At 35.4% G+C, this 11061-nt stretch overlaps 2 protein-coding genes across 2 annotated transcripts; both read left to right on the top strand.

The window, feature by feature from the left end:
• The first annotated feature begins 1064 nt into the window (after positions 1–1064).
• Positions 1065–4911, top strand: LOC138893687 (uncharacterized). Its single transcript, XM_070178339.1, has 4 exons — positions 1065–1226; positions 1377–2257; positions 3168–4101; positions 4780–4911. The coding sequence occupies exons 1-4, from the start codon at positions 1065–1067 to the stop codon at positions 4909–4911; spliced, it is 2109 nt and encodes a 702-aa protein (XP_070034440.1).
• A 4398-nt stretch (positions 4912–9309) lies between these two features.
• On the top strand, positions 9310–11061 carry LOC104118241 (protein MAIN-LIKE 2-like). The gene is made up of 2 exons (XM_009629446.2): positions 9310–10095; positions 10948–11061. Exons 1-2 carry the CDS (start codon positions 9310–9312, stop codon positions 11059–11061), a joined length of 900 nt encoding a protein of 299 aa, XP_009627741.2.

The raw sequence follows: 11061 nt of genomic DNA, 5'->3' as shown, positions 1-11061 counted from the left end.
ACTCCCAGAATTGTCGTTTTATTGTCACACTTGGTACTATGTCAAGCAAATATTGGGACCAGTTGGTACTCCATTATCTATGGATTTGGCTACTAATGGTAGAACTCGACCTAGCATGGCTAAGGTTAGGGTCGAGATAGATATCACTAAACCTCAACCGAATAGTGTATAGGTAGGACAAGAGGACGAGGCTTTCCCACTTAAGGGATTCACTCAAAAGTTAGAATATGAAGGTGTTCAGAAGTACTACAAGAACTGGAGAAGGTTGGGACATTCTCTGATTCAATGTAGGGCTATTGAGAAGAAGAAAAACACTGAATCACATATCGATAAGGAAGGCACTCCCCCTGCCACTACCAAAACCTCGGATCAAGCTGAAACTAGTAAATATGCTCCTAAATCCAAAGAGCAAGACATGGAGGGTGCTACTATAAAAAAAAAGAGTATTGATCATCCTGAGAAAGATAACGAACAAGCTGAAACTAAGATACAAGAAGTGACAGACAGAAAAAAGATGAAGCAAAAGCAGAAAAGAAAAAAAAGAAGGAAAATAATGGCTATTCATAAGATTATTATTAAGAAGAAGAAAGTGCAAGCTATTGACATTCATCAGCAGACAGTGGAAGAAGTTTTACAAACATCTGGAAGTGATGCTAGAGAGGAAGCTCGATCTCAGAATAATGATCCTCAAATACAATCAGTGGAGGAAGACATTCATACTTCCGGAGTTGATGACCAAGTTGCTACTTCTCAACATAAAGTAGTGGAAGAGGCACCTCAAACTTTTGAAACTAATGATAGGGAGGATACATTGATCAACAATAACCAAATGGTGGACTTGGTGGAAGATGAATTAACTTCATCTGGAACTAAGGAATTTGAGTCCTAAAGTAGAGTAGTGATTGTTACAGGACAAGGAACTGAGGATATTCAGAATAATTGTGATTCAATAGTCCCTTCTATCAACATTACAAATTCCTTTCAATTGTTGAATGACCAACAACAACAGTAAGAGAGCCCCACTATTAATGATCATATCCCTGAAGATCCCAATATAAGATATAATGAGAATCTTGAAAAACAAAATACGAGCAAAACTATTCAAAGTCCAGCTAAAAGGGAACTCAAGAAAGATGCAGTGGTTAATAGAGATGGTCTATCTCCTAGGGGTGTCAAAGAACCTCAAAAAAGCTCTAAAATATCTACTACCACCTCTAGTACTAGAGGTAGAGGTAGAGGCAAAAAATCTCCCCAGTAATTAGTTTTTAATGATTAGTTCAATCATTTAGAATATTAGGGGAATGAAATCTAAAGGGTCTTTCAATGGACTCAAAAAATTTATGAAAAGACACAAAGTTTATTTTATTGCGTTCTAGGAACCATTTCTAGAGAAGCATAAATTGCATCATTATAGAAGAAGGATTGGCTTCCCCAATGCCATTGCTAACTCTTCTGGAAAATTTTGGCTCTTTTGGGATAATGACTACTCCTGTAACGTAATCAGTGATAAATCTCAACAAATAACTCTGGAAGTTAAGCATATTACGAAACATGAACCTCTATGGATTACTGTGGTATATGCTAAAACCAAGGCTAGAAGAAAGAAGAATTTGTGGAGACAGTTGACTAGAATTAGTAATCAGATAGACATACCATGGTCTATTGGTGGTGATTTTAATATTATTATGGATGCTAGTGAGAAAAAAGGAGGGAATCTCCATAGGCTCAGCAAAAGTATTGATTTCATCAAATGTATGGATGAGTGTGGTATGTCTGATGTTGGTTACTCTAGGAGTGATTATACTTGGACTAATGGAAGGAAAAAATGGAAGAGGATTCTTCAAAGATTAGACAGAGTCTTCTATAATGACGCATGGTCCTCTAGTTTCCCTATAGCTATTGTGAGGCATCTCCCTAAAACAGGGTCTGATCATAATGTATTACTCTACAATTGTGCTGAAGCAACTACTCCTCCTATAAAATATTTCAGGTGTTTGGATTTTTGGGTAGATCAACCTGACTCTTTGAGGGTGGTTGAAGAGTTTTGGGAGGAGAAACCTTACAGAAATGCTATGTACATCTTGCACCAAAAGTTGAAAAATCTTTCTCATTGTCTTATTAGATGGTCTAGAGAGAATATTAGAAATATTTTTTATAAAGTTGAAGAACACGAGCAACAGATTGAAAATATGGTGATTATTTATGATCATGATGATAGTGAAATCAACATAAGTAGACTTTACTCTCTTTATGCTAAGTAAATCAGATGGACTAATATGCAAACCTCTATCCTCAAACAAAAAGCTAATGTTAAATGGGAAGAGGTGGGGGATAGCGATACCAAATACTTTCACAGCATCATCAGGCAAAGAAGGAAAAAAGCTTACCTCCACAGAATCATGAATGAGCAAGGACATTGGGTTTAGGGAAATTAAAGGATAGCTGAAGCTGCAGTTTCGCACTATAGTCAACTCTTTTCCTATCCTAGGCAGAATACTGATATGAATTTTCTCAAAAGAATTGATAAAGTCATTAATCATGATGATAATTATGCTCTTCTTCTCCCCTACTACTGAAGAAGTGAGAGGGGTTATTTTTTCTCTAAACCCAGATAGTGCAACTGGGCCAGATGGTTTTAAGTAAATTTTTTCAAGCTTGCTGGAATATTATTTCTCAAGATCTGTGTGCTATGGTTAAAGACTTTTTTGATGGAAGAATCCTGACTAAGTTGTTTAGTCACACTTGCCCGGTTCTCATCCCTAAAGTGGAATCCCCCACTACCTTTTCTCAGCTTAGACCTATGAGCCTCAGTAATTTTTTCAGTAAGGTCATCTCCAAAATTGTCTCCAACAGGTTAATTAATCTCCTCCCCAAGATCATTTCTCATAACCAAATTGATTTCATCAAAGGCAGTCTCATCACTGAAAATATCATTTTAACTCGAAAAATTATCCAGAACATTAAAAGTAAGAATAAAGGGGAAATGTGGTTATCAAATTAGATATGGCTAAGTCTTATGACAAGGTTTCTTGGAAATTCCTCACCTCTATTCTTAGAAAAATAGGATTCGCAGAAAATTTCACTAATATGATCCTTAGACTGTTGTCTAATGTTTGGTAATCTATTATTGTCAATGGCACTATATATGGTTTTTTCTCATCTACTAGGGGTTTAAAACAAGGCAATCCTCTCTCTCCAGGTCTTTTTGTCATTGCTGCTGAAACTTTATCTAAAGCTTTAAATTATCTCCATACCAAGGAAAAATATAATGGGTTCTCTATGAACAATAGGGGTCCTAGGATTAATCACCTTGCTTATGCAGATGATATTGTCATATTCACTTCTAGTGACAAATGTTCTATCAAGAAGGTCATGAAGACCCTTCATCAATATGAAGAGGCCCCAGGTCAGAAAATTAGTAAGGAAAAAAGTTTCATTCTAACTTCTAATTATGTCTCTGATCAGAGAAAGAACATGATTAAGAGAGTTACTAACTACAACTACCAATCCTTTCCGTTTAAGTATTTGGGTTGCTCTATCTTTCCTGGAAGGAAAAAGATTTGTTACTATGTTGATATTGCAAAAAAGGTTATGTTCAAGATTAATGGTTGGCAGAAAAATATCTTTTCTTTAGGTGGGAGAGCTATTTTGATTAAACATGTTCTACAATCTCAGGCTTTCCACACATTTGATGCAGCCTCTCCTCCCAAAGCTATTCTTAGGAAACTTGAGAAGTACTTCTCTAATTTTTTCTGGAGAAAAGCTGAAAATAAAAACAAATACCATTGGAGCTCTTGGAATAATATTTGTTATCCATTTGAGGAAGGAGGAGCTGGATTTAAGAAGTTGGATGATTTGTGTAAAACTTTTACTGCCAAAAGATGGTGGAGACTTAGAATTGATGATAATCTCTGGGCTCAGTTCATGAAAGCAAAATACTTTTCTAGAAGTCATCCTGTGGCTAGAGCCTTGGATTTTGGTACATCTACTTGGAAAGAATTTATGCATTTGAAAAGAAGATTAAACCTCACGTCTTGTGGAAAGTTAACGAGGGAAGTATCTCCTTCTGGTGGGACAACTGGACATGTCTTGGGCCATTGGGTACTTATATTCAACATGGCATAAGGCCTAAGAACTTTGAGATTAGGAAATGCATCAAAGATAAACTATGGGATTTAAATCTTTTGGCTAACATAGTACCAAATAGTCTGGTTAACCATATCAGCAAAATTCCTATTGGGGATAGACATATAAAAGATGTCCCTATTTGGACTCAAACGTCTACTGGAAATTTCTCATGTTCTACTGCTTATGAGATCTTGAGACGGATTAGGAACCCCCTCCCTATTTGGAAGGATATATGGAAAAAGAATATTCATTTCAAGATGTCTTTCAATCTGTGGAGAGCTATTAAAGAAAATCTACCAGATGACGCGAATATTAGAAAGTTTTGCCGAATTATTGTATCCAAATGTTCTTGTTGTAACAACCCCAAGGAGGAAACTATTTCCCATATTATGTTAAGAAGTGACACTATTTTTCTAACTTGGAATTTTTTTGCAGGATCTTTGGGAATTAGGAATGACCTTCACTATATTGCTTTAACTCTTAGACAATAGAACCTCAATAACATCAAGAATCATATGCTGAAAATTCTTTGTCAAGATGTGCATATATTCATCGTTTGGGAGCTATGGAAACATAACTGCTCAATCAGGTATGGTAACTTTAGAACCTTAATTTCCAAACTAAGACACTCGGTTCTTTTTTCATTTGAAGGTATTTATGAAGAAGAATGGTGTTGAAGTGGACATGACATGGTCCTGGAGTCAATTGTGCCAAAAGATAGAAAGATATAGACCCAACATATGTAGCAGAGCAGTAACATGGGATAAACCACCTGATGGATAGCTCAAGATCAACATTTATGGGAGCAGCAATAATAGCATCAAGAAAGCCGAAATAGGAGGGATTGTTAGAAATAGAAATGGAGAGCTTGTTATGGCTTTTGCCAAAGCCCTACAATTTTGTACTAACAATCAATCGAAAACTCAAGCGGCCTACTATATTTTAAACTGGTGTAAAACTAAAGGCATCACTAACATTATATTGGGGATGGACTCTCTGATCGTTGTTAATATGCTTAAAGGCATATATAGACCTCCTTGGGAATTGGAAGATGACATTACATATATGAGGCAAATCATTCAGTCTCAGAATATTGCTATCGAATATTGTTACAGAGAGGGGAATGAGTCTGCGGATGCACCATCCAAACATTGAGCTAGCCTACAGGACATTTTGAATGCTCAAGTATATTCGCATGTTAAAGATCTTCCACCCGAGGCTAGAGGAGCATTTAGAATGGAAAAATTCCAGCTCCCCTGCTTTAGAATCAGACAAGTCGAGAAATTCTCTCATCCTAATCATGACTAATTTTGTAATCATTTTTATAATTATGTTCATGATTAGATTACACTGTGGCCAGGAACTTGGTTCCTCTTCTAATTCTCTAACTGATTTAATAGAACTTGTAATATATGCGTCTTTTGTGTAAGTTTCATGGACAGATTAAGTTGGATAGTACCAACTTACAATATGTAATTGAGGAGGTAAGGCAACATGTCCCCTTCCTACACATGTTCACTTTTGGGGTTTTAATTATATACAACCCCTACACCACAATGGTGGAAATTGAATTAAAAAAAAATATCAAGTCAAAACGTTACCGTTACTGTTAGTTTATGACAGTTGCGTATCATTTGATTGACGTAGCTTTGTGTCCAATTTCTCTACTATTTTCTCTTCTCAAAAGCAGGAAATAAAACGTGATAGTTGACGTGACCTTTTCTGATATGTCCAAGGAACATGTTATTGATAGTACGGACCCTTTCACGTGAAAACAGCACAATTGCTGACTCAGGTAGTTGTTGACACGTGCGACTGTATCTATGCTGCATTCAGTAGAAAATTTCAAAATTCAGTCTGAATTATTTTTAATACTTTAATTAAAAATTCTTTAATTATGAAGAGAATTTCCTTAAACTGATTTTAGAAATCCTCAAAAAACTTAAGAATTTCTTTTAACAAAAAATAGCTCAAAAAAACACTTGTTTGAAAGAAAAAAAAATCTCAAAGCTTGTAAACTCAAATTTGCAAGCTGTAAAACAAATGCCACCTAAATTAAAAGAAGTAAATATTGCCATATTAATATTTGACATACTATTCTCAAATTTTAGTACACAAAGTACAAAATATTAAATTCGGATGGTAGCGTTTCGTTTCTAAAAGTGCATATATCGGAGCAGATTATAATTCATAACTAAGACAAATAAGTTAATTTAATTATCAACAATCTTAGAAGACAAAAGAAATATCATTTTCACACATCCAGGTGCTGATACTGGTGCCTATTAAACAATTCAATAGGGAAATAAAAAAGATTCTTCTGAATATTAAAATTGCTTTCTAATTCATTTGACACGCCATGGGAAATATCCATTACTACACACAAGGAAAAACAAACTCTAAACTTTGCAATTTACAAAGTATTACGCCAAAGCTAGAAATGCCACTTCTTTTTTGTTGTATTATTTGAAGCAGATAAAATTAACTCTAAACTTTACGCCAAAACTAGAAATGCATGTAATCAATGTTGAATCTTTACCAAGATTATCGAAGAATCATGGGTGGCTAGACAAATAAGGTCAATAAAGCAATCGTTTGGGCCCCAACTTTTTGGGGTCCCATTTTTTTTTAAAGACTTATTGTATATGTATTATTAAAAAATATGTGTACATTAAAATTTATAAAGAATTTTTAGAGCAAAAGTACAACAACTTTAATGTGAGGACCATTGTACTAATTAGAGAATGGAATAATTTTTAATAAATTGTTTCCTTACATGGGTAGGATAGTTATTTTTTTGTCTCATTTATATCCTAACAATTAATACAGACCCACATTATTATTTATATATTTACCTTTTTCATTCTCTTTTTTACTATTTTTATTCTCAATATTGAAAAGTCTCTCAATCGATAACTTACCGCGGCTTAAAGTTGTCTTCTTCAAAGCATTACAAGAAGCAATCATTATATTGAAGCAATACAACACTTTTCGATATCATTATATAAACTTATCTTGTTATATATATAGTTTCTTACCCTTTTATTTCTGCTACTATATATTATTTCTTGTACTTCGATTATAATCTTATTTATCTGTGATAGCTACTGCTCCTTTTTAGACTACTTTATCATGGCTTATTCGCTTTCGTTACTTTTATTTTCATACTGCATTGAATTGATTGTCCTTATCTGACCTTTTTTTGCCATGCTTTCTCTTGAGCCGAGGGTCTTTTGGAAATAATATTTCTATCTCCCAAGGTAGAGGGGTAAGGTCTGCGTACACTCTACCTCCCCAAACCTCACTTTGTGGGTTTTCACTAGGTATGTTGTTATATATCATCTTATCAAATCTTTGAGCCGGTTTTATTATTCTACCTTAATTTTATACCTTTTCATTAAAAATTTGTCGTTGATATTCTTACTTAGGGCCTCTCTTTGAAATGTGGCTTTAGGCCCCCACGACTGTTAACCATCCCACAGCAAATACTTTAATCGAAAAAAGGATATATGCATTTCTATAGAGTCCGGAATCAAAGTGTGGTTCTTTTGGACTCAAAAGACACAAATAGGTAAAAAAAAAAAAAAACTGTGTACCATTTTATATATAGCGCGGTTATTCACCGTGCTCTACTTTAACGACACATTTGTCCGTTAAGGTATAGCACGGTGAATAACCGCGCTATATTTGAACTCAAAAAAGGCGGAAGGTATAGCGCACATATAGGACGCGCTATAATATAGCGCATCCTATATATGTGCTATATCTACTTGAAAAAGCGGGCCTCTATCTTCCCCGACTAGAAAACCAGTAACCCCCCTCCCCCTCCCCCCTCCCCCCAATTTTAAAGAAAAAAAATTCATTGGAGCCCACCCATCCCACAAAAAGTGTATCTTCTCCGTATTGTAGCAAGCTAATACCGGATCTAAGTGGTTATCGCGTAGTGAATTGTTCCTTTCGGCCACCAAATCATCAAATCTTCACCTTTCAAAAAATTTTAGATCGAGGTATTCCGCCCTAATTTTTGGTAAAAGTCATGTATAAAAATGCATATTAGTTATTTTTTTACTGTGGTCTATATTTTTTCATGATTGTTTTGTGATTTAATTAATTTGTTATTTTTTATCCGAATAAAATTATTTATGTGCTAAAAAATTAGTAAAATAGATAAATTATTATTTTATGAATAATTAATTTTATTAGTTGTTATAAAAAATATTTATTAGTTTTTTTTACTTTGGTCTATGTTTTTTCGTGATTGTTTTGTGATTTAATTAATTTATTATTATTTTATCCGAATTAGATTATTTATGTGCTAAAAAATTAGTAAAATAGATAAATTATTATTTTATGAATAATTAATGTTATTTGGATTTTATTATTGTACATATATTAATATGTGACTTTATTGTTGTTTAGTACCTTTTTGTGTTATGTTGTGCCTGTAATTGTAATGTAGTGCACTTTAGCGTAGTAAAACTGATAATAAATTTTAGGTAATGGTAGTTGACTTTGTTCATGGCCATTTTGAGTAGTATTACTTTAGTGGAAAAATGTTAAAAACTAACATATGAAATATTAATATAGAAAATTTATCAACCTAAGTATATGTTATATGAATAATTACTAAATTATCTTTGTAGTTATTGAAATTAATTATTTAATTATATGTCAACCCCAAAAATATCTGGAAAAAAAAATGATAGTTCAAACATAAACTTTCTCGAATTTTAGTTAACAAATATAAGAAAATGGCATAAAAACAACAATATTTGTCAAACTAAGTATTTTTAATATGAATGCTTATTAATTATATAATGTATAGTTATAAAAGTTAATTATTTAATTCTATTATACCCAAAAATAGCTGAGTAAGAAACAAACATATAAAATAATAAATTAACATATAAAATAAGAAACAAATATGTAAAATAATAAACTAACATATAAAATAATAAACTAACATATAAAATAAGAAACAAATATATAAAATAATAAACTAACATATAAAATAATAAACTAACATATAAAATAATAATAATATAGAAAATATATCAACCTAAGTAATAATATATTAAAAATATCAATTAAATATTAATATAAAAGATATTGCAATATGTTTAAAGATGTTGAGCAAAAAAAAATACTTTAATTAATATTGTTCAATTTACGGACATCGTCATGGAGGTTCCCCCTATGCATCCCGGACCTGCATCTCGAGAGCTACTGTTGCTACAGGGCAACCATAGGTCTTCATACATCTGGGATGGGCAGTGTCTGGCCCAGACATTCTGCCCCAAACGTATAGACGATATGTGGGAGTTCATTAGGGACTACCCACTCCATCCCCGTATAGTTAGACGCCTTCAGGATACAGGTTTCTATAGGATCATAGAGATCGGCCAGTGGCAGTTCGACTGGGCATTGATCACGGCTATGATAGAGCGGTGGCGACCGGAGACGTACACATTTCATCTATCCATCGGCGAGGCTACCATCATGATTGAGGACGTGGAGGTTCTTTTTGGGCTGCCTGTCGATGGATTACCTGTAGCTTACCCGCTTGCTCTTAGAGACTATAAAGGAGTGCATTACCTGTATATGTTGCAGCGGCTTACCAGTTTTCAGCCAGCGGAGCTGACTACATTGAGTGGGGCCAGTCGATTGCAGCCGACGCTCGTATGGAAGCATCTGGCGGCGATGGATGCGGAGATTACGGATGATTCACTGTCGGAGGATATCGACCGGCACACGAGATTGTTGTTATTGCTGATATTTGATGGTGTACTGTTCCCGAACACTTCAGGAAACATAGTCAGTTTGAGATTACTACATCATTTAGAGAGGCTAGATGATTTACCTGGTTACAGCTGGGGTGAAGTTGTTCTAGGTTACCTGTATAGGCAGATGTGTCGGACGTGCATGGGCACCCAGAGAGACGTTGCCGGATTTTTACCGTTGTTGCAGGTGAAAACATAGTCAATTCTTTTCATGATTATAACATACATAGTAAAAAAAAAATACCTTAAATTTAACGTCCACAATCTATATTAGGTTTGGGCCTGGGAGCGGTTCCTGCAGTTCCAGCCACCTCTACCACCGATCACTCCGGATGCACCACCTCCAATGTTTCTCCCTTTAGCTTGAAGGTGGGTTGATAGGCGAGGCTACGGACGTGAGGTCGAGGCTCGGCATCATCTCCCCTATTACAGGGATTTGTTGGATTTGCTTGAAGGCGCACAAGTACATATATACATAAGTTTACTTGGCCTGGCTTTATATGTGTTTAATAAATAGTTTGTATGGAGGCCATACATCGACGCGCTCATAGCTGGTTTGCCCGATTATTGCTCCCACGGGCGAGCTATGTGGAGCTCTTCTGTCCCACTGATATGTCTCGATATAGTCGAGCATTATGCCACCGAATGACTCTTTCGCCAGTTTGGTCGACCGCAGCTTATACCTATTGCGCCTACTTGGGTTAGGACACATTACCAGCGGGATGATCGATGCAGGGTTGACGAGACATACTTGGCCTAGCTAGAGGCCCAGATTGAGGTTTGGGACTAGAGGTATGACCTGATTCTGCCACACCCTCTACCTGAGCGTACGGAAGACGAGCAAGAGTATATGGGTTGGTATCACAGCGTTACCTGACTTCTCGTCGGGAATCTCGTTTATCGCGCTGGTGGTCGGTACATTCCATACGCCGGGAGGCATGAGGCACTGGTATGTTATTTGTTATACTTACATATAACATTGCATTATCCTTCCGTAATTAATATTTTACATGTTATGCCGGCTATTGGCTTACATCAGTTCTACCAGTTAGGACTGCAGATGTTGCAGCATAACGGCGAGGGAGCGGTAGCTTTGCACGTGTTTGGCTGTCGGGTTACTGATCTTGCTGTCGAGACATTGAGACGTGCCTGA

The sequence above is a fragment of the Nicotiana tomentosiformis genome, chromosome 6, assembly GCF_000390325.3.
Source record: "Nicotiana tomentosiformis chromosome 6, ASM39032v3, whole genome shotgun sequence".
Taxonomy (NCBI): domain Eukaryota; kingdom Viridiplantae; phylum Streptophyta; class Magnoliopsida; order Solanales; family Solanaceae; genus Nicotiana; species Nicotiana tomentosiformis.
This window is presented reverse-complemented; position numbering and strand designations above follow the sequence as displayed.

Bases quoted from the DNA above. Each gene is read 5' to 3' on its own strand.
- LOC138893687 (XM_070178339.1), top strand. From the start codon at position 1,065: ATGAGAATCTTGAAAAACAAAATACGAGCAAAACTATTCAAAGTCCAG. The intron at 2,258-3,167 runs GTAAATCAGATG...CTCATCTACTAG, and splicing joins CTTTACTCTCTTTATGCTAA to GGGTTTAAAACAAGGCAATC. The intron at 4,102-4,779 runs GTACTTATATTC...TTTCATTTGAAG, and splicing joins GACATGTCTTGGGCCATTGG to GTATTTATGAAGAAGAATGG.
- LOC104118241 (XM_009629446.2), top strand. From the start codon at position 9,310: ATGGAGGTTCCCCCTATGCATCCCGGACCTGCATCTCGAGAGCTACTG. The intron at 10,096-10,947 runs GTGAAAACATAG...GGCTTACATCAG, and splicing joins GATTTTTACCGTTGTTGCAG to TTCTACCAGTTAGGACTGCA.